The sequence below is a fragment of the Gadus chalcogrammus genome, chromosome 17, assembly GCF_026213295.1.
Source record: "Gadus chalcogrammus isolate NIFS_2021 chromosome 17, NIFS_Gcha_1.0, whole genome shotgun sequence".
NCBI classification, from domain to species: domain Eukaryota; kingdom Metazoa; phylum Chordata; class Actinopteri; order Gadiformes; family Gadidae; genus Gadus; species Gadus chalcogrammus.
The window spans coordinates 699,912-724,339 of NC_079428.1; the positions used below are offsets into that span (position 1 = coordinate 699,912).

At 46.1% G+C, this 24,428-nt stretch overlaps 4 protein-coding genes across 4 annotated transcripts; 1 reads left to right on the forward strand and 3 right to left on the reverse strand.

Moving 5' to 3' along the window:
- Positions 1-306: 306 nt before the first annotated feature.
- Positions 307-4,916, reverse strand: cldn15a (claudin 15a). The gene is made up of 5 exons (XM_056575602.1): positions 4,326-4,916; positions 2,262-2,426; positions 1,755-1,836; positions 1,073-1,180; positions 307-882 (listed from the first exon to the last, which is right to left on the reverse strand). The coding sequence occupies exons 1-5, from the start codon at positions 4,540-4,542 to the stop codon at positions 786-788; spliced, it is 669 nt and encodes a 222-aa protein (XP_056431577.1). The 5' UTR covers positions 4,543-4,916; the 3' UTR covers positions 307-785.
- A 3,955-nt stretch (positions 4,917-8,871) lies between these two features.
- Positions 8,872-13,320, reverse strand: fis1 (fission, mitochondrial 1). The gene is made up of 5 exons (XM_056575610.1): positions 13,241-13,320; positions 12,619-12,751; positions 11,039-11,115; positions 10,523-10,628; positions 8,872-9,947 (listed from the first exon to the last, which is right to left on the reverse strand). The coding sequence occupies exons 1-5, from the start codon at positions 13,283-13,285 to the stop codon at positions 9,847-9,849; spliced, it is 462 nt and encodes a 153-aa protein (XP_056431585.1). The 5' UTR covers positions 13,286-13,320; the 3' UTR covers positions 8,872-9,846.
- Positions 13,321-13,445: 125 nt separating this feature from the next.
- On the reverse strand, positions 13,446-15,578 carry zgc:103586. Its single transcript, XM_056575611.1, has 5 exons — positions 15,411-15,578; positions 15,034-15,156; positions 14,832-14,943; positions 14,428-14,485; positions 13,446-13,952 (listed from the first exon to the last, which is right to left on the reverse strand). Exons 1-5 carry the CDS (start codon positions 15,427-15,429, stop codon positions 13,839-13,841), a joined length of 426 nt encoding a protein of 141 aa, XP_056431586.1. The 5' UTR covers positions 15,430-15,578; the 3' UTR covers positions 13,446-13,838.
- Positions 15,579-17,205: 1,627 nt separating this feature from the next.
- Positions 17,206-23,029, forward strand: tm4sf5 (transmembrane 4 L six family member 5). Its single transcript, XM_056575605.1, has 5 exons — positions 17,206-17,696; positions 19,121-19,201; positions 19,556-19,698; positions 20,668-20,854; positions 21,876-23,029. Exons 1-5 carry the CDS (start codon positions 17,523-17,525, stop codon positions 21,891-21,893), a joined length of 603 nt encoding a protein of 200 aa, XP_056431580.1. The 5' UTR covers positions 17,206-17,522; the 3' UTR covers positions 21,894-23,029.
- Positions 23,030-24,428: the final 1,399 nt, after the last annotated feature.

Consider the following 24,428-nt stretch of genomic DNA (forward strand, 5'->3'; position numbering starts at 1 on the left):
CTCTGCCCCAATCCCCGCTGGTTGGTCCACGCAGCGCACCGCGGTCCTGGCTGGAGACGTGGGCCGCTCTGATTGGACCGAGGTTTAGTCCCGCCTCAGCAGGACGCCTGTCAGAAAACACCATCGTTGTAAAGGGGCGCGTCCTTTCCTCCGACAGGTCACGCCCCTTTCCAATTATGATGATTTCTGATTTCTGACCGGCGTCTGGATTATTCTGCGTTATGTATTCAATAATAATAATATTTATTATCATGGTCTGATTATTTTACCAGAAATGAAAAGCAAAATGAATGTCTGTACAACATGATGGATGTATTTCTTTTATTGCATTGCAGTTGTAAAAAATATGCAGAAAATAAAATGCACTACAATTGATCTTTTATAAAACTGTACAAAACATTTTTTTTTCAGAAACTATTTTCTTTGTGTGTATATTTACATGCCAACAGATCACTAAAGAATTCATTTGAAAAGATTGTCGAAATATTCCAATTGTCAAAACGAATGTGTTTGGTATTGCTCTCATGGTGAGAAACACACTAATATATAAACACATTAAAAGCATACAATAGAAAATAGAAAAATGTATACCTAATTCAATTACTTTGGTACATTTTGTTAGGAAGTCATTATTTACAAGTGTCAACATTTTCGCGTTACAAAAGAGTTAGCTCGAATTAAAAATAATTCAAATTCCTACAGTGATCCCCCAAAACCCGAACAACACTGACACACAGCGATCTGTTCAACATCTGGCAGCAGACGGTCGAAGGTGACGTCCCACGTCAGACGTACGCGTTACGTCCGTACGTGCTGGCGGCCACGCTCCGAGTCGGTGCGACGCCGGAGTACACGGTGCCTCTGGGCTGGTAGGGCAGCGGGCTGGGGGTGGGGGGTGATGGAGGAATAGGGTAGGATTGTTATTTTTTTTTTTTACAAATAGATAACAATATATAAATATATATTTTATAAATTATTATAAAAAATGATAAAGTAATAGAAGCAAGTAAAATCAGGAAAAAAACAACCCATTAAAAAAAGAATACGCAAAGAGCAAAGCCTCATTACTCACTATTTCTCCTCGGTGCCCATCTTGCAGGAGCAGGTGAGACACGAGCCGCCGGCGATGGCGAGGACAGCCGAGCACCAGCCGATGTACAGTCCCTCTCCGATCTCAAACCTGGAACCACCAGCAGGGGGCAGTCACGAACCACCCTCATCTCTATCAACCGGCACCCATCTCTATCAACAGGCCCCCATCTCTATCGACCGGCACCCATCTCTATCGACCGGCACCCATCTCTATCAACCGGCCCCCATCTCTATCACAGAGGTGTAACAGCTGGTGCCAGGACAGTTCATGAAGCTATAATGAAGTCACCTACCCACACCCGTCTTACACACTTATTGTATGTTGTACGTCCATAGAAATAGTACTTAGCATTGTGTAGCATCTTATCCTAGCTATCTCTGTTGTTTACGGGGAATGGGTTAACCTAGTGATGGTTAGTGGTTCTATGAACGTCCTTACTGTACCGACAGCGATATATTATTGTTCCTCTTTCTTCTGACAGATGTACTGATTGTAAGTCGCTTTGGATAAAAGCGTCTGCTAAACGCCCTGAATGTAAATGGAGTATGAGTCTGTGGGCTCGCCAGTGCGCGTTATCAACGTCATGAGCTACTTCTGTGACGTCCCCCCCCCCCCCCCCACACACACACACACCCTCAGTGCCCTGTGTGTATTCACTTACTTTGTCCCCGGGTAGATGGGATTGAAGAAGTCCTGGGTGATGTTGAAGGCGTACCACGACACGGAGATCATAGTGCACAGACCTGGGGAGGGAGGGAGGGAGGGAGGGAGGGAGGGAGGGAGGGAGGGAGGGAGAGAGAGAGAGAGAGAGAGAGACAAACAGATAATGTGTGTGTGGTAGTGTGAGTTTTCAAACAATTGAACATTCAATATCCACTCGGATGGCCAGAGATGCACCACTCTCATCGTCTCATCATCCCTATATCATCCTCCTCAGCCCCTCACTCCTCACCCCCTCACCCTCCTCACCCTCCTCACCCCCTCACCCTCCTCTTCCCCCTCACCCTCCACAACCCCCTCCCCCCAACCTCTCACCCCCTCCCCCTCCTCACCCCCCACCCCCTCCCCCCCTCACCCCCCTCACCCCCTCCCCCCTCCCCCTCCTCACCCTCTCACCCCCTCCCCTCTCCCCCCCCCCTCCTCACCCCCCCCCCCCTCCCCCCCTCACCTTGGAGGAGGAACATGACCCCGGCCGTCCCCGCGATGCGCCCCTTCAGGACGTAGTTCTCTCCGCCCGCCTTGGAGCACTGGACCCCCACCAGCGCCGCCACGATGCCGAAGGCGCCCAGCACGATGGAGGCCACCATCAGGGCCCGCGACGCCTGGATGTAGCCTGGAGGACAGCACACAGCAGCACACAACGTTACACAACCGCGCACAATACACAACGTCACACAGCAGCACACAACGTTACACAACCGCGCACAATACACACGTCACACAGCAGCACACAACGTTACACAACCGCGCACAATACACAACGTCACACAGCAGCACACAACGTTACACAACCGCGCACAATACACAACGTCACACAGCAGCACACAACGTTACACAACCGCGCACAATACACAACGTCACACAGCAGCACACAACGTTACACAACCGCGCACAATACACAACGTCACACAGCAACACACAACGTTACACAACCGCGCACAATACACAACGTCACACAGCAACACACAACGTTACACAACCGCGCACAATACACAACGTCACACAGCAGCACACAACGTTACACAACCGCACACAATACACAACGTTCCAGAATACAAACACACCACACAGCGGCAAACAATACACACAGCCCCACACAGCGCATACAACGTCACACAACAACACACAGCGTCACACAACATTACACAATACACACAGCACCACACAACATCACACAACTCATCACTTAGAAGGCCTGCACACAACACCACGCAACATCACACAACACACAACCCTACACAACACACAACACACAACCCTACACAACACACAACATCTCACAACACACAACGCACCACTGAGAAGGCCTGCACACAACTCCGCACAACACCACATCACTGAGAGGGACAGTTCAAGGACACACACGCATACAAACACAAGTACATGCACACGCACAAACACACGCACACACACATACACGTACCCAAACGCACACACATACACACACACGTACGCAGGCACACCAGCACACGCACACACACGTACACATGCACGCGTACACACGCATACACAGACACACACATGCACACAATTAGACCCACACACACCCCTTGATGTGCACTCACTCATTATGCAAAAACATGAATAATATATTTAGTTATTTTAGAGAAGGTAAGTTGCTTTCGAAGTCCACTCCTTCTGAGGGAAAATACTCAGTAATAGTAGTAATTAGTAGTAGTGATTTCCAAGTAAAAAGTTATGTTAGTTAACATTTACCCAGTATTTGAAAGAAAAGAAACCGGAAAAGAAACCATCATCCCTATTGTTAAACATTAATGTAGAGTTCAACCAGCGTGGGTGTTTAGATGGACAATGGGTTAGGATGGAGATGATGTATGGAGAAATACATCACCACTCTGGAGAGACACATCCCGAACCGCTCGAGTTAATGAGTAACCACTAAAGGTGTTAAGTTTCAAGAAATTCAGTGTACAAAGTGTACTGGAGACTAAAGAGCACTAATGTAGTGGTAGGTACATGCAAAGGCTGGCTAGTGGTGGGTTCAGTGGTTCATGTTCCCATGATATTCATCCAGTGTGGACTCCACAATATCTGATTTGAGAACTCGAAAGCAATGTCTTTAAACATCTGAAGGGAAAAATTGTGACGTCATATTTTTTTTATCCTGCAGTTCTGGTGCTCCAACATTTTATGACATTATCATAAACTTTTGAATGTTATGGTGGCTGTAAAACAAATTGAATCAATATATCATTGTGAATCCTGTTATCAACACTGGAGGAGACACTTTAGCTACTACTTCTATAAAACTATATAGAAGTATACTACTATATAGTAGTATATATATATAGAAGTATCCTACTATATAGTAGTATAGTACAATTACTATTTACTTCCATCACTATTCACTCATCGCGCGGACACTTGAATCCAGACTGAATCGTTTTCTAAAACACACATGTTCCACCTCATAGGTTAATCAGCGCTTCAAGGCCGAGCTCTGCGTCCGTCTGTCCTACCCCCCGTCCTACCGTCGGCCCGTCAGTCCTACCGTTGAGCGCCAGCAGCGAGGGGAACTCCCGGCAGTCGTGCACGCCGGTGGAGTCGGTGGCGCAGGACATCCACAGGTTCTCGTAGATGGTGGAGGTGGTGATGACGTTGCCGTTGACCGTGGAGGTCTTCCAGTAGCGGTTGGGCAGCGCGATGCCCACCATGACCCAGCCCAGGAAGCCCAGCAGCAGGGCCACGACCTCCACGATGGGGTCCATGGCGATCAGGAGCCCGTCGACCCTGGTCCCACCAGGCGAGAGGACGGTCTTATCTGGAGACCTTCAGCCAAAGATCTCAGAACTAGTGGGAGGAGATGGTTCAACTCCTGGTGATTTGGATGGAATGTTCCTCTTTCTAAAACCAGCTCTCCCAGTGCGGTGGGGACTGGGGAATGTAGGATATGGTCGGTAGAAGTCAACGCGAGCCCGGGTATGTAATTGGTTCTATGATTTCTACCCCCTGCTGTCCCTCTCTCTACGTCTCTCTATGTCTCTCTCTATGTGACACTCCCTCTCTCCTCTCTCTATGTGTGTGTCTCTCCCACACTCTCTCCTCCCACGAGCGCTGGCCTCTCTATCCTTTTGGACACCCCCAGAAACTCCCCAGGTGTTTATCGGCGGAGGGTCCAATGGTCACGGCTCTGGTGTTGACTCCGTTAACATTCTCTTCTGAGTTGAATCGTGTGCCTGGCGTCAAACCCGGATCCCTAAAGTTGGAATCAGCACGACCCTATCTTATCCCTGAATGGGCTCAGGAATAGAATGGCAAAACTTCCTTAAGTATTGTTAAACTTATTTCTGGACATAAAACTGTTTCATAAAACGGTGATACCCGATATTGTTTCACCATTCAGCAGCTATTCTCCACAAACTGGTTCCATCCAAAGTGTGAGCGACAGTTTAACTCTGCTGGCCGTAGTCCTGAACCAAAACAGTCACTGGAAAACTTTGGAGGGACGACATCTGCTTCGTCAGCGTTACCGTCTCCATGGTGACCATCTCAAGGCCGCTCTCTCGCTCTCATGATCACCATACCTTATAAAGCCAGCTCAAACTGTCTGCCAGAGGAATTGATCATGCCATCACATGTCTTGTAACTTAAACATTTCGTAGTGTGTCATTTGCCTCATACCGCCTCGAAAAATTATTCTCTGTGATTGTTTGATTGTTTAAAATGAACTTTATTCCTTGTCTTGTGTTGTTTCCCTGTTAAGCTATTTATATCTGGTTGGTTTACTCTATATTGGGTGAATTTACATTAGGTTGATGTGCATGTAAAGCAGCACATAAACTGGTTTATTGGTAGTTCAAACCCACGCATGTCATAACGACTTCTCTCTCTCTTGAACCCCTATCTTCAGAGACACAGATTAGATAATATATCCAAACATGGGGCTTAGTAAACACGCATATTGGGGTCAGGAGATTCAACATAATCAGTTGTGTGTAAAAGGTTAAGCTGAGCAGCACTGATACGGGCAAGCGTACCTCACGTCCTCGTTAACGACTAGAAATCGCTCCGTTCATCCTCTTCTCCTCTTTCCTATCTTAAGGGAATTTAACAAGCAAATGAACAGGTATTGTCTTTTCTGCTGGCGTTCTGCTGCAGTCTTTCTCGCTAAAACCTAGTAAATTATGACTTAGGCAGTTATTCTTTTTTTTATTTCCGAACCAGCCTCTGGACGTAATATAACTTTCTCTTTACTATCCAAGTCTATAGCTTTATCACCTGCTTTCCAAGAACACTGCAACTTTAATGGTATTCTCACAAGGGCAGCACAATGATTAAATTGTCCTTGTTTTGTAAATAGACTATCAAGGTTTTTTTTGCTGATGAAAGATTTGTAGACACACTCAAACTTAGATAAACAAAAAAAAATAGCAAACTAGAAAAAGCTGAAAATGTATTAAACCAACGAAACGCAAACCTCAGCCCAGCCTCTATCTGAGAATACGTGACTTAAAAAGGGAGTTGAGAGTCTTTCAACATTCTCGGTATTCAGTGTTTGTTTAAGTGGAGAGTGTACGGAACCCAATGGAAACCTTTCTATTATACGATTGGCTCTCTGGTCATTCTTTCAGCAGTCGTTCCAGGACTCTTTGGATCCTGTACTTCAAATGGATCTGTTATAGCACATTCACATAAATGTGTTTTTCACGAGATAGCAATGGAGAAGATCCCCCAGAATGATGTTCCACTTTAAGTTTGTTCTTTGCATTTTAAATGAAGGGTCTTGTTCATCTGTAGGGAAACGCAACTGGAGACTAGTGCTTACAAACAGCCTGCTGACAGATTCAACTGTTCTGCATTTCTACGTCCAGGCTTGAACTTCAACAACTGGGCCAGAAGAATATTCAGTCACAAAGTCATCACCTTGATGGCCAGAAGTCTCCGGTCAGAAGATCAGACTAAAGCTCACAGAGTAAAAGCCTTGATTAGATCGAATGGGTATTAACCGCACAAAATAAAAAACAGATATCACCCAATGTGGGACAGCTGTTGAAAGGTTGTGGGTTTGTATCCCAGTGACCACAGCAAACCTGTAGGCGTTATAGAGATACCAACACCTGACATGTTAAAACAAGAACTACCACATGCATGACATCCACTCTTCCAATCGTAATAATGATTCAAGTTAATGTTTGACTTCAAAAAGGCAATCCGAGTGGCTTTAAAAGTACCGTCCAGGTAAATATTTGAAACATTTCCTCAATGATTACCACGCATATTAACAAAAGATGACCATGTCAAGACGCCCCTTCACACCAGCTCTTCCGTCTCCACTATCACCTATCAGCTGTAATCTCTGCTCGTTTTAATCTTGCCTCTGCAGGGTTAAGGGGACATGGTTGTCGGTTTGACTCCCAGCAGAGTCTGGAACACAGAGTAGGGCCCGGGAATCCACTCGTTATCAGCGCCCTTGCCCATGGGCAGGGCAGAAGGTAGAGCTTGGTATAGGAGAATAATAATCCAAACTACAGATCGAGATACCGTTTGAACCATTTGGGCATTTTCACAGGCCAATCCAGGATAGGCCTTTGAGTTTTCATTCTGCACACCAGAACGTTCCAGGATGTGTTTCGGTTCGATTGTCCACAAGGGTCACTTCCAGCCATGTCACATCGTGATCCGACAACTCAGAAGCCAAAGCGGTCAGGATGACTTGCAGATGTGAATACATAACCAGGAAACACTGTTCTGAACACTGCCGGGCGTCTGGTAAACAGAATGACCCGGTGATGAGGTAGGGCGCAGATAACTGAAACGATAAGCTTGAAATTATGGAGAATGTTCCTGATAGATGACAGATAGAGACGCCTATCTTCAGGTATAATAAAGGCCTTCAGACTCGTTGATAGCACTGTTCCCTATCAACAAGACAGAACGGATGTCTCTTATTACAAACCAACAACACAAACACTGAATTGAGAATATTTATTCTACATATATTCGGAATCTCTGCTTTGAGAAATTTATTTGAAAGAAATACGGAGGGCGAGAGGTTTACAAACAGAGACTCGAGTTGTTCACAATAATGGTTGATTCATAAGTCTAGTACATTTTGTTCTGATTTGAGTTGATAACAGCGATCACGCCACTCCTGACCGCAACATGGTAACAAATACTGAAACACACATTGACCTCTTATTACCACCTAATTAATTTTATAACACTGAAACCGACCAGATAACGTAGAGTGTGATCCTCCAGGACCCACCACATGGCTCCTAACCAACCCGTGTTGCTCTGGTTATATTCCTGTAAATATTAACTACCATGTTGAAGTGGCTGCCTTGGGATTCGTCCGTGTTCCCAGCCGTCCGTCGCTCGCCCACACAGGGGCTCATCGCCTCGTCTCTGGGGAGTTTCGGCCGTGTCGGCCTGGGGGTTAATGTGTAACACACACAGATAACCCCCAACAGATCCCCTCCACAGCCTTCCAGTTGTGATGCACATAACCTTACACCTTTCGAGGTCAATTTGTACGGCTTTTTTATCGCCCCGGCAACTGGGCACGTTTTTAGCTGATAGGACCTATCAGGCAGAATCCACGATAATCGTGATGAGATCTGATGAATTGTCGTCACAAATGACCGAAGCAGGAAGCGGGGATGAAGTCAGAGACAAACAACTGATGATTAAAAGGCAATATGTGAATTATAAACTGGACTTGGAGCAGTGGCCGGTGAGTTCTTACTGGGACGGTGTGGGGAAAGGGAACCTCTGCACCCGTCACCCACGGTTACCGAGTGGAACATCATGTGTTTTGATTCCTGGTTCGCCCACGCGGGTCAGAACCAACGCTGCCGTTAGTTAACCGTTAAAAGTCTAAACTACGCCACCGGAAACGGCCCACAGCCTCAATGGGCCGTTGACACGTGGGCATCGAACCGCGTTCCCTTCTACCATCACGCTCAGTAAAGAGTTTGGACCTCTATCCTGCAAAATAAACAAAAACCGTTGAAAACGTTCCAACAGTTTCCTCACTTTATCGGTTCGTAGCGTCGCTTTGAACTCCGACAGCAGAAGGCCTCAGCCCTACCTTTCACCTCAATCATTCCCCAAGACCCTTTTTGTTTTAATGAATGATTTTATTAACTGAACAGGTGTGCTCCATTTAAATAGATGATAAACAAATCGGTAACTATCAACATATCTTATGGTTAGACATTTAATTACAAAGAACATAAAATATAAGTCGGACTTGTGTGTCTCATACTTGACCTTGCCCACCGGACAGACAGACAACATATACAACTTATACACAACATACATATCTGCCCTGACACACAAGGTCCTCCAAGAAAACTATTAATTACTTTTGGCATTTAGATCAAACTTTAGCGTGTTGACCTTCCTCCCTGAGCGAAGTCGTTACCCTCTTAACATAGTTTCTATAGTGACCATGTTCCCCATCAATGCCCTCTTAACATAGTTTCTATAGTTACCATGTTCCCCATCAATGCCTTCTTAACATAGTTTCTATAGTTACCATGTTCCCCATCAATGCCCTCTTAATATAGTTACCATGTTCCCCGCACAGTAAAGAAAACTAACACACCAAAACAAATGAATTGCACCTGCAAGGTCTTCAACCAACATCCTGTTTACATCTTAAAGGCTGTTCTCTTCTGATCAGTAAACCAGATTCCTTAACACCCCCTGAAATGATTTACACTGTTAATCAGATGATGAGCGGGCGCTGCATATCGAAGGCTTTTGAAACATACAAAAGTGGGTCATGAATATGGGACGGCCATGTTTAAATGATTCATGCGGTTATTACAAACGCACTCCATAGTTCACATCAACGTGATTCAAATCGTAGTATACTAGGACTCCTCCCCCGATTTAGTGAACACACCAATCACAGCGCAGATTGAGTTAAACAAAGAAACTCTTTCAGCTTTTCCCCAACAGATGGAAGCCATGAATGTTTAATTATGGTAATTACAGAGAGAAACCTTCTGGGTGCTTCTCTATGGAAAAAGGAAAACAAAAACCAAGACCGAGCTTAACTTCTACGATTTGGCTCCTTTTGCGACGGCCAATCCGATGAGCCCGGCCAACCCGGCCACGCCCAGACCGATCCCGCTGCAGATCGCTATGCCAACCAGTCCATCTGGGGATGACAAAGAACAGACACCAATCGTTTGAATTCATGACTCAATCCACGTCCAATAGCAGCCCTGTCTCTGCATGCAAATGCTAGTCTGGCAGTCAGGCTCTCGTTTACGTAGCTGGAACCATTTAGCACTTATCTGGCCTTGAGCTGGATGATAGCCTAACCACACAGCAGAGCGTAAGAGCAAGCCCCTTTAGAGTTTGATGGTCCCTAGAGTTTGACGGCCCCGAGAGTTTGATGGTCCCTAGAGTTTCCCGGTCCCTAGAGTTTGACATCACTAGTGTTTGACAGCCGCTAGTCACCTAGTCAACTACAAGACCCAGTCACTCTACAATCCTCTACATCCATGTGAAACATAGGGGAGGCACAAACTATCAGAGGCTGTAGATGTTTTAACTGATACCTGTACTATTCTTTTCCAATGTTATTACTGCATTGCACGTCGTCTTGACATACAGCCCTCAGTCCTTCATGTTGCGTTTAATCTACGTTGTATTGTGTGTACTGCGTCTGGGCCGGATCTCCTGAAGGATGAATGTGTCTCCAGCCCAGGTGTTTGAGTGTGGACGGACCCTTCTTCAGGGCCTTCTCGATGAGCGTCTGCAGCTCCAGAGCCTGCGTGTTCCCTGGCTCGTTCCTCAGCAGCGTGCGGATGTACTTCAGGGCCCTCTCATAGTCCTACAGCCGAGGGACGGTGGGGAGAGAGGGACAAAATCAAAACGAAACTTTATTGACGATATATGATTCAAACGAACAGCAGAAATGACGCCGACTCCAAGCCGAGAGGAGCCGAGTGAGTCCACATCAATGTTTATCCTCCCCCTAGCCAACATCACCTCAGCCCACCTCTTTAATACATAACCCCAGATACCCATTAATGACGTGTAATCCCTCCTTTCACCTCAGGGTTCAGCGGACACAATCACCACATTTACACCGAGAAATGATCACATCTTAACTGTGTCTGTCGTTAATAGTCAACGGTCAATTGTTTACGAAACATATTGGCTAAGAGAATACGAGGAATCATAAAGCCGGCCTAACCCGGCCAGGTATAAAGTCTAGTGCTGCATTAACAGCGCTCACACCTTGAGCCGGTAGTTGGCCACTGCCAGGTAGAACAGGAAGTCGCGGGAGTCGTCCTTGCTCGCTTTCAGCACCAGCTCTGGAAATAAAAAGGTTGTAAAAGTAAAACAATGCACAGTAGACATGTGAGAGAGGGCGGTTGATTGGGCTTCAAGGTTTGGCCACGTCACTGTAACCATGGATACAAGATAGGCTGATCAGTCAAGGTTACTTGTGGCATGATGATTGGCTGCTCTGTGCATCGGATTTCTACATTAAGACCGATCATAAACAGGCAATCCATACAATACTGTAATATCAATACAATCCATACAATGCAACCATTCCCCGGTCAGACCTACACTGTATGGTTTTAAACTTAAAGGAGAAATCCGGTGTAAAATGGATCTTGGATATGTTTGGTTTGATAACGAGTTGGAATGTTCGTTTGTCAGCAAAAAAGCGCATATAGACGCATTCTTAAATTGGCTCTTTTTAGCAGATTCTACCAAAACGCTATAAACTTGGAACGATGGGGGCATGCCTCATGGTAAAAACTAAATCCATCTTGTCTTTAAGAATCGATAGGTAGATTGGCGAACACAGAGCTTGTGACATCCATCAACAACACACAAGCTCTGTGTTCGCCAATCTACCTATCGAGTCTTGAAGACAGGATGGCGTCGACGGGTGAACTACTGATGGTATTGTACGCATAAAATGTCATTTTTAATAAAGTTATAAAAGTTTTGTTTTGACCCTTAAGAAGTGTCGGATTACTTCTAGCCTTGTAAGTGGTTTAAAATAGAGATTTCGTTCTTACCATGAGACAACCCCAATCGTTCAAAGTTTATAGCGTTTTGTTAGAATCTGTAAAACAACCAACTTAAGAATGCGTCTATATGCGCCTTTTTGCTCCCAAACGAACATTCCAACTCGTTATTATACCAAACATATCCCAGATCTATTTTATACCGGATTTCCCCTTCAAACACATCATAGTAAACGGTTGGGCATGTGCTGCCCAATATTTGACTGACGTTACAGTACTACATTTACCATGATAGTAATTATCTAAATGTAAATATAGCTTTTTTTATTAATTTCAGAAATCAGGTATATATATATATTTATGTATATATATATATTGAAAGCAAAACTAAAGAAGTCCCAGTCTTTCTTTCAGAAATCTGGTCTCCTCCTAAAAAGAAAAACATAACAGAAACACTATAATTGACATCTACACGATTAATACGAAGATAACTTTATCTTACAATTTATATTGTATGGCAATGATAGTAATACATGGATTACACACATTATTCTGGCACTTAATGTACGCACTTATTGTATGTTGTACGACCTGGCACTTAAAAATAGTTCATAGCGTGTAGCATCGTATCCTATCTATCTTTGTTGTCTAAGGGGAATGGGTTAACCTAGTGATGGTTAGTGCTTGGCACTTGGTTCTATGAGCACCCTTACTGTACCGACAGCAAATATATTGTTGTTTCCCTTTCTTCTGACAAATGTACTTATTGTAAGTCGCTCTGGATAGAAGCGTCTGCTTGATGTGAATGTATTCCCCACCACCACCACCCACCATCCAGGAGCACCACCCCCTTCTTGATGTCGGCGGTGTATTTGCTCCTGATCAGACACCAGGCGTACTCGAACTTGGTGTCTTTGGACACGGAGCCCTTCTGCTCCTCTGCTTTATACTTCTTCTCGAACTTCTGGAACCACAATACACAAACAAAGGCATTTACTTTGGTAGTTAAACACAAACAAAGGCTTTTACTCTGGTAGTTAAACACAAACAAAGGCTTTTACTTAGGCGGTTGAAGACGATTCACGCATTTACCATTTAGAAGTAATCGAAATAGTTAGTAGTTAGTCAACAATGATGACTCGCGGACTCAAACAAGTTAAACTGTATGTGAAAACCAACTGGAACTAGTGAGAAGAGGAGTGATACATAGATGACTTGTTATGTTTTAAGGTCACTTATAGTGTTGAGATATCAATTATTAAAGTGCGCAGATGAAGGGAATAGTTACGTCATCGTTACTGGTTTCGGGGACCACCACGGAGCCTTTAGAAACCTCCTAATCCCGGGCGATATCCGCCTTAATCCCGACCATATGTCTTCATAACGGCATCATATAACTATTTAATTTGATAAAAGCCTCGAATGTAAAGATGGGACGCGGTTAAAGACTTACTATAAGGTCTTCCGGAGCCACAACATCACTCACGACAGCCTCCATGTTTCCGGAAACTGATTCACACCACGCCCACTTGAACAACGTGACACTTGTTTTGACGTTTTACGGTTCTATTTATTTATTTTTATATTATTTAGAGAATATATTATGTTATATTGTGTATTTTAAATGAAATAGGCGCACTGCTCAATTTAATTAGAATGTACAACATATTATTTATTTTCGGTGGTCAAATCATATTTTATTAAACAGTGCACAAACAGTTAAAGAGGCCATTCATCATCAAGATAACAATTGATGCTTTAAAAATTCTACGTGTAACGAAAAATAAAACAAAAACAGACAAACATTTTTAATTAATTATTTCTTCAACAGACACACAACTATAATAAAATAATATAATAACAAATCAACCTTTGCTTTGGATTGATTATGCAACAAATGATCATTACAAAACAATCATTGACTTCCTAATGTTAACTATTCAAGAGAGCACAGACAGACAGACAGACAGACAGAGGGACAGACAGACAGACAGACAGACAGACAGACAGACAGACAGACAGACAGACAGACAGACAGACAGACAGACGGGTCAGTCCTTCCCCAGGTGGCGGGGGGAGAAGGGGAGGGGCAGCAGCTCTTCCAGGCTGGTCTCTTTGTACGACCCGTCGGGCTTGGTGAGGTAGACCACCCACTGGCCCCCGAACTAGACCGGGGGGACACAGAGATGGGGGGGGGGGGGGGGGGGATGGATATAAAACATCTGCTCTATTATATATAATGTATGTTAATGTGGTGGAGGCATTTCATTTTGACTGCGTCTATTGATGTATTTTGTCGTATTTATTTGCATACTTAACAAAAAATATCATAATCTCTTTTAAATTGTCATTACGTCTTCTACTACAGTATCTGATATAGAGTTTATTTACGTTCCTGTTAGGGTGAGTGAAGCCCTCACCCCCCCCCCCCTCTCTGTGTCCCCCCCCACCCCCTCTGTGTCCCCCCCCACCCCCTCTGTGTCCCCCCCCCCCCCCCTCTGTGTCCCCCCCCACCCCCTCTGTGTCCCCCCCCCCCCCCCTCTGTGTCCCCCCCACCCCCCCTCTGTGTCCCCCCCCCCCTCTGTGTCCCCCCCCACCCTCTGTGTCCCCCCCCCCCCCCCCCTCTGTGTCCCCCCTCACCTCCATGAGAACCTGGCGACACGCCCCGCACGGACCCACGAAGTGGTCCTTAATGTCGCTGTACAGAGGGGAGGGAGGGGGGAGAGGGGAGGAGGAGGAGGGAGGGAGGGAGGGGGGGAGAGGGGAGAGGGAGGGAGGGAGGGGGAGAGAGGGAGGGAGGGAGGGAGGGGAGGGAGAGGGGAGAGGGAGGGAGGGGAGGGAGAGGGGAGGAGGAGAGAGGGAGGGAGGGGAGGGAGAGGGGAGGGAGGAGGGAGAGAGGGGGATAAGGGGAGGAAGAGGGAAGAGGGGAGGGCGGGATGGTGGACAGAGGGAGGGAGGAGGGGAGGAAGAGGAGAGGAGAAGGACTATGAATAATCATCATCAAACCCAACGGTTTTAAACTCAGGTGACGCCCGGCACCTCACCATGTGACAGCGATGGCCGTGAACGACCTGTGTCCCTCCACCACCGCCCTCTGAATGGCGGTCCGCTCAGCACACACCGTCAGCCCGTAGGAGGCGTTCTCCACGTTACAACCTGGAAAAACAACATCCAACACACGCTTGGTTTCTTTATTTAATTTGGGATTACATTGAGTTACAGGCCCGTCTGGGGGACCCACGTTACCTGTGATTATGGCGCCATCTGCTGTCAGGATGGCGGCACCGACGGGGAACTTGCTGTACGGACAGTAAGCCATTTTCCGCGCCTCCAAACACTTTGCAACGAGTTCCTTCACTCTGATCAGATCTAAAGTCGGAGGACGCAGAATGTGCATGAGTGCAACACATTAAACACTCTAGTACACGTAAAGGCTACACGTTTCACAAATAGGGAACGTAATGGAAAGCTGAGGGTGTTCGGTTAGTTTTAATGTGTGCACAGTCCCCGGATTAAAACAACACCGCATAGTAGATGGATTAGGAGACAGGCCCTGACCGAGAGAACGAGGCAAGACAGACGGACATAATCATAAACCAGAACGACAATCAAAGTAACAATACCTATGGCCTGAGCTGCCATGTCCGTGGTTCAGTGGTCTCCCGGGTCTTCCTGTGGAGCCGTGCTGCGGGGTAGGAATGGGGTTAATGTGAGGTTAATCATTCCGTGAGATGTCCCACATTCTGCCTCCGGACGAGGCGCTGCCAGCCTCGGTGCGTTGTTGGTTCAACGCCAAGGGGCTGGGAGGCGGTGGTGGGAGCTCGGTTCGGGATGGGGACCGGCCGGCCACCTTGATCGAATCCGTTTGTATCAATGAAATCAATCAAATAAACAAAGTTGAATCGGATTGAAAATACACATTCGTACAAGTAGGGTTGCCTTATAATCCAAACTATATTTGTTTGATAGGTCACAATATAAAAAAGAAAATTGAAAAACATGAACATAAAATCATGTAAATTCCAGCGAGATGTCGGTCAGGCCTATTGGGAGAGGAGGGTGGTCGACCAGGGAATAGGTTAAGAAAAAACCGTTTATTCTCGGTGGATGTTAAACAGCAGGAATGAGGGACGGGGAGCAGCCATCAGCGCACATCCTGAGAGGGAGAGCTCCCGCATGGGAGAACTGGACCCCAGGCCAGTTCATTATCTGAACACCTGACGATAAACGGGCTTCGACCCCACCGCCGCCACCCCGCGCGGGGTGGTGGCGTCACCTCGGTGGACGGAAACAACAACGTCCAACTCTGCACCTCTCTCTCTCTCCGAGTGTGTGTGGTGATGGTTGGTTTTACCTGTTGCACATTGATTACCTCAACGCACCCCAGGTGTACATCCTCACCCAGCCCCAGAGTCAGTCAGCCTCGGCTGCTTCAACCAGCCATCATCCACACACTCTCACAATGCTATATATATCTTAAGCAATATAATATTATTTAAAATACTTATTAACCTTAACAAAAAAAGTTTAGTAATAACAGTCAATTATTAACTCACTATCATTACATCACTACTAACATTATTGACTATTAAATACTGATATTTATAGATATATATATTATGTACATATGTATATATATATATATATATATATATATATATATATATATATATATATATATATATATATAAGCCTATCGCTATATCTATGTATCTAAATCTATTTACATAGATATAGCTAAATGTATGTGTCTATAAAGCCAAGGTTCCCGTTCCTCTTCATTAAGGCCGTGCCCTATCTGTCCGATAACAGGAAGGGCTTCTCGGTCAAAGCCAAAGGTCAATCCCAATCTAGGGCCCAGCCCTTGCCTCGGTTAGCATTAGGTATTAGGTGATAAATCAACCGATCGATCGCTGGTCGCCGCCAGGAACCAAAGGGCGATCTGCAGAGCGCCACCCCTCTCCGCTCAGTCCACATCGGAGAGGTTCGTAAATAGAACGTTTGAAATACCAAACATGTGTAATTGTTTGGTTTTATATTTTAGTGCCATATTGACGGCATACTTCCAAGACGTTAATAAAAGCGGCGGCGATGTCGGAGGTGATGATTGGACAACACGGCTCTTCATTGTGTTGGCCTTTGCCCCCCCCCCCCCCCCACACACACACACACACCCAGGAAGGCTAGTCCCCGTGTTTGACTTTCGATGCGTGGGTGTGTGTGTGTGTGTGTGTGTGTGTGTGTGTGTGTGTGTGTGTGTGTGTGTGTGTGTGTGTGTGTGTGTGTGTGTGTGTGTGTGTGTGTGTGTGTGACCTAGTGTTTGCGTTGGGGACAGTGGTGCGCTCGGAACTCAATCTGCTACACCCCTCCCCAGCCCGCCCTCACCCCCACCCTCACCCCCACCCTCACCCCGCCTGCGCCGACACTCAGACACACTCGCGGTGCTACGGCCCCGTCTCCTCGTGTCCTCGTGTCCTCGTCTCCTCGTCACCTCGTCTCCGCGTCTCCTCCTTCTTGTTTTGGTTCTCCTCTACTTCCTGATTTCCCTCTCTGCTGTCGGAGGAGTGGCGAGCGGTCGGCATACAGGGGGCCTTCGACGGAGACACACAGACCCACACTCAGACACAAACACACACACACACGCACACACGCAGACACACAGACACACAGACACACACACACGCAGACACACACACACACACAGACACACAGACACAGACGCACCGGCTGAGGACATGTGCTGTACGGGGAAATGTGCTCGCCTGGTGGGGCTCATCCTGCTGCCCAGCGCGCTGATCTGCATGGTGGCCAACCTGCTGCTGTTCTTCCCCAACGCCGAGCCGCGGGAAAACAGCGAGATCTCCCTGCAGGTCTGGCTCATGGGGGGGCTGATCGGAGGGGGGCTCTTCGTAAGTACCCTTCACCCTCACACATCACCGCCACCATCACCGTTATTACCACCATCACCATCGTCATCACCAACACCACCACGATCACCTCCACCACCACCATCTTCATCAACACCGCCACCATCACTACCGTCACCACCACCCTCATCACCGCTACCATCACCACCACTTCACTACCATCACCACCACTTCACTACCATCATCACCACACTCACCACCACCACACTCACCACCACCACAACCATCACCACCACCACTCCCATCATCACCAACACCATCACCAACACCATCATCAACACTACCATCGCCACCACTTCACTACTGCGGTTATGTTTACGTGTTTCTTTAATTGGTGTAAATATGGGTGTTAGGGGTCACAGTATGTTATCGTGTGTGTGTGTGAGTGTGTGAGGGGGGGGGGATGAATACCTTCTGCGTATATGTTTATGTACCAAAGTGGATAATAGAGTATACAGATCATATGTAAAAGAGAGTGAAACACGAGACTAGTTTGTGTGAATTTAGTAAACAAAGTTATACGTGCGTAAGTTATAAGTACAGTTTTGATTTATCTATTCATCTTGAAATGTACCTTTTGTTGCTATATAGACAAAACAGGTAATATTGTTGTTGATATTTTACGCTTTGTGTACTCGATACCATCGATTCCCTCAAACCATGCGTTGAAGGCGATCTCAGAGGGGTATAAGTTGGAACGCAATATGATGCTTAGCATCAAGACCGTGTTTGAACAAAGGCTGTTGTGGTATCATATAGTAGCAGCTACTTTATGATACCTCAACAGACTGATCAAAAATCTCTCTTGCTATTCCTGCCTTTCTCTCTCTTTCTCTCGTGACCTATCTGTCCGCACACACACACAGTTTAAAGGTTGATTAGGGGCCTGTAAGATAACATATTTGCAAGACTCAAATATGAGTTATTTATGGAGCCAGAGTGCGTCTATATACCCTGCAGCGTGGAGCAGCAGGCCGGGGAACAGAGAGACAGTTCTGCTTTATGACGGCCCTACCTTCTCTCTGAGTATCATAACCGGCCTAATGATTAACGGCCAGAGATAAGACCACATGCAGGCCCACACACACACACACACACACACACACACACACACACACACACACACACACACACACACACAGATACAAACTCTATTACACACACTTACAGACACACACACACACACACACACACACACACATACACACACAGGTACACTTTTATATACACATACAAACACACACACATTGCATGTGTTGTACTTTGCCATGGGGGGTTGTTCTGTTCCTCTCTCCATATGAGGCTTCAGAACTCAGTTCCCGTACAGGAAGAGGGGCTATTCTGTTTGATTTATTCGATTGATATGAATATTATTAATTCATTCATATTTGTGTTCATCTCCTCAGATACTGTGCCCCACTTGTTCTGCTATCAGGGCTGGGGGCAAGGGTTGCTGTGGAAACGGTTGCTGTGGTAACCGCTGCCGGGTAAGTAGGCCTACAGTTATTAAAGCATTGAATCAGTATCGCCCAGGTAACCGTGGTGACGTCAGCATGCATCACCTGTCCGTATCACCCAGATGGAACATTCCAATCAATTAATTGATTGTTCCAGCAGCGCAATAAACTGTAACTGATATCAAATACAGGGAGGGGTTTTTAGTATCACCAACCTTGAATTCTATCACAGTGGAATGTTCCATAATAAGAACAGCAAGTTGAGGTTGTGTAGGGAGGAGGAGGGAGGAGAGGTTGGCCTCCAGTTACTGGAATAACTTAAATCGTCCAATACGTTCAAACACAATCTCATGAACGTTGCTTGTTTCCTCCCCCGTGTGGCAGATGCTGAACTCCGTGTTCTCGTCTTGCTTCGGGCTGCTTGGCGCCCTCTACTGCACCAGTGTGGCCAGTGCAGGCCTGGCCGTCGGGCCGAAGTGTCAGGTGGCTGGCGGCGCGTGGGAGTACCCGTTCGATACCCCTGCAACGTGAGTGGTACTTGTGTGCGGTCTTGTCAGCGGAGCAAACTGCTCGGCAACGAACAAATAATAAATTCAGTTGTCATTCTGATGTGAAGAAGAAGAAGACACATTCTGAACTCTTCGTCCTGTGTGGGTGAGCGCAATACTTTCCCACTAATGCACCGACTACCCCAGCCGAGAATTGAACCAGCAACCAACCCCCCTACCTGTGTGTGACGATGATTAGCCAATCACAAGCCCTTTCAGAAGTTAATTAGCTCAAGTGACCTCTGATGTGGGAGTGTCCCAAGAAGCCTGCAGGTGTCAGTGTGTGAGTGTTCACGTTCACCTGTAGGTGTCAGTGTATGTGTGTGTGTGTGTGTTTACGCCTGTACGCGTCAGTGTGTGTGTGTGTTTACGCCTGTAGTGGTCAGTGTGTGTGTGTTTACACCTTTAGGTGTCAGTGTGTGTGTGTGTTTACACCTGTAGTGGTCAGTGTGTGTGTGTGTTTACACCTGTGGTGTCAGTTTGTGTGTGTTTACACCTGTAGTGGTCAGTGTGTGTGCGTTTACACCTGTAGTGGTCAGTGTGTGTGTGTGTGTGTGTGTGTGTGTATGTGTTTACGCCTGTGGTGTCAGTGTGTGTGTGTTTACACCTGTAGTGGTCAGTGTGTGTGCGTTTACACCGGTAGTGGTCAGTGTGTGTGTGTTTACACCTGTAGTGGTCAGTGTGTGTGTGTTTACACCTTTAGGTGTCAGTGTGTGAGTTTTTACACCTGTAGTGGTCAGTGTGTGAGTGTGTTTACACTTTTAGGTGTCAGTGTGTGTGCTCTTGTCCTGTGTGTGCGTTTCTCTGAGGGCGCACTCACACTATCCGTACCGTGCCCAAGTCAGTATCTGAACCCTTTCCTCACTCTCTGTGTCCCGTCCCATCCTGCCCTGCTCTCCCTCTCTCTCTCCCCCTCCCTCTCTCTCTCTCTCCCCCTCCCTCCCCCAGGTCCGGTTACCTGGGTAACCAGACGCTGTGGACCATGTGCGAGCTCCCTAAGAATGCGGTGGAGTGGCACGTGGGCCTGTTCTTCATCATTCTGGCCATGGGCACGCTGCAGACCGTGCTCCTGGGCATCCAGGTGGTCAACGGCTGCATCGGCTGCATCTGCGGGGACTGCCGCAAGAGGCCAGAGGTAGGGGACGCGCGCCGCCGTTAGCTGGCATGCTAACGGGATGCTACGGGATGCTATAACAGCAACGAGGCAAAGCGTTGCATGGTCCTTTCACAGCAGCGCCTCGTGTTTGTGGTAGCATGGAAGCCAGCATGCCGTTAGCATACTAGCTTCCGTGCTACCACAGCAACGAGGCACTGCTGTGAAAAGACCATGTAATGAGGTGCGCTGTAAGCTGGCCTTCCTCTATAGCGACATGCTAGGGCTAACCAGCAAGCTATACCATGCTGTGTTCTACGGTTAGCTGGTGAGCCATACCAAGAGGTCCAACCGCCAGACAAGGCTGTACGCCGTTAGCGAGTGTTGCGCCGCGGGCTAGCGTCTGTTCAGTGTTTGGACATCTCGACAAATCTGCTCCGTGGCCGATCAAACTTTGGTGACGGAGGGGTTTTGTCTCATATTGATGACATCACAGCGTGGACAGCCAATGGATCGATAGCTGGTCGTTGGGGTTGTGTTGTTGGCTTCGAGTGAGCCCAACTATGATTTATTCCACGCATGTGAATAAGTTGCTTGGCGGGAACGGCGGATTAGATATTAACGGCTGCCACGGCTGAATGTTTCTCCAGCGAAATTACTTATCCGAAACAATCCAGGTTAAAGATTAAGGAGAGATTTGGGCGATTGCTTTAATATCCGATTGGCCTACATTCTTTTTGACCTTTTTGTTTTTTTTCCCCAGTGTAACTCGTGCGTCGCACAACGACAAGCACCGCACACTCCAACCTGACGAGGCAACACACACACACACACACACACACACACACACACACACACACACAGACACACACACACACACACACACACACACACACACACACACACACACACACACAGCCCTTGACCTCCTCAGTCGCGGTGAGGAGGGGTCTAGCGGCTGGGCTACAACGCGCACACCAGGCAGGGCGTCGATGTTCATTACCAGTCGTGTGAGATTGTTTCCAGATCACCCACGGGTGCTGTCTCTGTGCTCTGTTGTCAGGAGGACGGGGGCCTGTGAGAGGGTGACAGCGCGAGGAGGATCACCCACTCCGATCCGGACGGTTCTGTGACATCATTACGACCTCACCGATGCTGATGATGACTATAATATATAATAGATTAATGTATAATATCGTAATATAAGACATTTTCTTCAAATAACCAGGCTTCCTAACGGAGGGGGTCCATTGATCCGAGTGCCACTCCCTCTGTCATGTCCCATTTTATATGATGTGAACTGAACTGCAGATGAATATGGGTGGTAATTCAAATAAACCTTTTTATTGTTTCGATTTAGATCTGATTATGTAGTATTTTGCGTGACTTTACTGAAATATGTACTCATGGTATTTAGAATCTTAATAAATAACCCCAGCTTTTTTTCACAATAAAAATGTATGATATCAATCACGATGACGGCGTCACTCAAAGGTGACAATTTTGTCTTCTACTGCTTTTCCCAAGCTCACACAATATACCATGAATCCTCCATCCTCCCACGCTGTTATAATTAATCTACTTCCTAATTATACAGTTGAACAACTTCAGCTGCCCTCGGCAGAATCACAGGGGCTCTTCCTGTCAATGACCTAACACATTTAATGAGCTGTCCGCTCCTTTCTGTGGACCGGGTCCAATATGGAGTCAGTTTCCTGCCATAATTCAAACCTGAAAAAAAAAGTTTCAAAGGCTTGTAAGTCTGGGTTTGAAAACTCAACACCTTGTAAAATAGGTTTTGCAACACTGAAAAGAGATTATAACCTGAAAAAAAATAAAACTAAAATTCAAACATCTGTAAACATGATCTTGTGTTCTATTTTATCTTCTTCATCATTTTCACCAACACATTTTCAAAGTTCAAACAATTTCACCAGCGCATTTGCAGAGTTTCAAATCTGGCACTGTTCTAACAGTGTATTTCATTGTTGCCCGGTTTTGAAACCTTGTAAATGGGATTCTGCAAACAGGTGTTCATACATTGAGAAATACGTTTTGAAAGGTTGAATATTTAGTTTTAAAAACTTGTAAAGGTGTACGTTTACGACATTGCAACGTATTTTTTCAAAACTGGCTTTTCAGCACTGACTTTTCAGAGATTTGACCACACAGGCGCAAGCTTTGAGTCACGTGAATATTGGCAGTGTTCTGACGCCACTCGTTTTGAAACTCCTGACAGTCGAATCTGAAAAAGAAAAAAACGTTCCTGGGGGCGGGACCATTTAGCTCTAAACCTATTGGTTGCTCTCGGCTGACGTACATTCCAATCACATGTGCCGTTCAACGGGCTGTGCGTGATTGACAGTGCTCTGCCGATGACACGAATAACAAGCGACTTTCGAGGTTGATTTTGATTTCCATTTTCTGGAACCAGAAGCTGTGTTCGAAATCGTTCCCTATTCCCTATATAGTGTACATGATATAGTGCACTATATAGGGAATAGGGAACGAGAATTCGGACACTACGCCTAACATTTCTAAACGTCATTTGCGTCAGTAAATGCGCCTGGTATTTGTGTGACGTGATGCGCCGACATCATCTAAACAAACCGGGCTGGAGGTTGTATTGATGTTGAATGTTACATTTCCTTGTTCAAGTTTTTTTTAATTAATTTTGAATGTTAAATCCCAAATAAATTGTTGACATTTCTAAACACAAGCCGGAGACGCTTCTTCTTCTCCCCTGGAAAAATACAACCGCATTGCATTGTGGTATACGGGAGTAACATGTAGGGAACATCGTATGTACCCTATTTTAAGTCCACTATGTAGTGGACCACTGAGAATTCGAACACCCTACAAAGAGTCTCATCTCCATAGGACGCGACTAGCAAGGACGCGTCCTAGCAAGGCTGCAGCCTTCACTTTGGGAAACAGCCATGGTTCCAGAAAATGGAAATCAAAATCAACCGCGAAAGTTGCTTGTTATTCGTGTCATCGGCAGAGCACTGTCAATCACGCGCAGCCCGTTGAACGGCACATGTGATTGGAATGTACGTCAGCCGAGAGCAACCAATAGGTTTAGAGCTAAATGGTCCCGCCCCCAGGAACGTTTTTTCTTTTTCAGATTCGACTGTCAGGAGTTTCAAAACGAGTGGCGTCAGAACACTGCCAATATTCACGTGACTCAAAGCTTGCGCCTGTGTGGTCAAATCTCTGAAAAGTCAGTGCTGAAAAGCCAGTTCTGAAAAAATACGTTGCAATGTCGTAAACGTACACCTTTACAAGTTTTTAAAACTAAATATTCAACCTTTCAAAACGTATTTCTCAATGTATGAACACCTGTTTGCAGAATCCCATTTACAAGGTTTCAAAACCGGGCAACAATGAAATACACTGTTAGAATAGTGACAGATTTGAAACTCTGCAAATGCGCTGGTGAAATTGTTTGAACTTTGAAAATGTGTTGGTGAAAATGATGAAGAAGATAAAATAGAACACAAGATCATGTTTACAGATGTTTGAATTTTAGTTTTAGTTTTTTTCAGGTTATAATCTCTTTTTTCAGTGTTGCAAAACCTTTTTTACAAGGTGTTGAGTTTTCAAACCCAGACTT

What these genes read in the sequence shown, in the direction of transcription:
- cldn15a (XM_056575602.1), bottom strand. Translation starts at nt 4,542, where the DNA reads ATGGACCCCATCGTGGAGGTCGTGGCCCTGCTGCTGGGCTTCCTGGGC. An exon ending in GGTCATGTTCCTCCTCCAAG is followed by an intron (nt 1,837 to 2,261) that starts GTGAGGGGGGGA and finishes CTCCCTCCCCAG; the next exon opens with GTCTGTGCACTATGATCTCC. An exon ending in ATGGGCACCGAGGAGAAATA is followed by an intron (nt 883 to 1,072) that starts GTGAGTAATGAG and finishes CCCCACCCCCAG; the next exon opens with CCCGCTGCCCTACCAGCCCA.
- fis1 (XM_056575610.1), bottom strand. Translation starts at nt 13,285, where the DNA reads ATGGAGGCTGTCGTGAGTGATGTTGTGGCTCCGGAAGACCTTATA. An exon ending in GGGGGTGGTGCTCCTGGATG is followed by an intron (nt 11,116 to 12,618) that starts GTGGGTGGTGGT and finishes TTTTATTTCCAG; the next exon opens with AGCTGGTGCTGAAAGCGAGC. An exon ending in TGGCCAACTACCGGCTCAAG is followed by an intron (nt 10,629 to 11,038) that starts GTGTGAGCGCTG and finishes CCTCGGCTGTAG; the next exon opens with GACTATGAGAGGGCCCTGAA.
- zgc:103586 (XM_056575611.1), bottom strand. An exon ending in AGATGGCGCCATAATCACAG is followed by an intron (nt 14,944 to 15,033) that starts GTAACGTGGGTC and finishes TTGTTTTTCCAG; the next exon opens with GTTGTAACGTGGAGAACGCC. An exon ending in GTCGCCAGGTTCTCATGGAG is followed by an intron (nt 13,953 to 14,427) that starts GTGAGGGGGGAC and finishes CCCCCGGTCTAG; the next exon opens with TTCGGGGGCCAGTGGGTGGT.
- tm4sf5 (XM_056575605.1), top strand. Translation starts at nt 17,523, where the DNA reads ATGTGCTGTACGGGGAAATGTGCTCGCCTGGTGGGGCTCATCCTGCTG. An exon ending in TGATCGGAGGGGGGCTCTTC is followed by an intron (nt 17,697 to 19,120) that starts GTAAGTACCCTT and finishes TCATCTCCTCAG; the next exon opens with ATACTGTGCCCCACTTGTTC. An exon ending in CCGTTCGATACCCCTGCAAC is followed by an intron (nt 19,699 to 20,667) that starts GTGAGTGGTACT and finishes TCCCTCCCCCAG; the next exon opens with GTCCGGTTACCTGGGTAACC.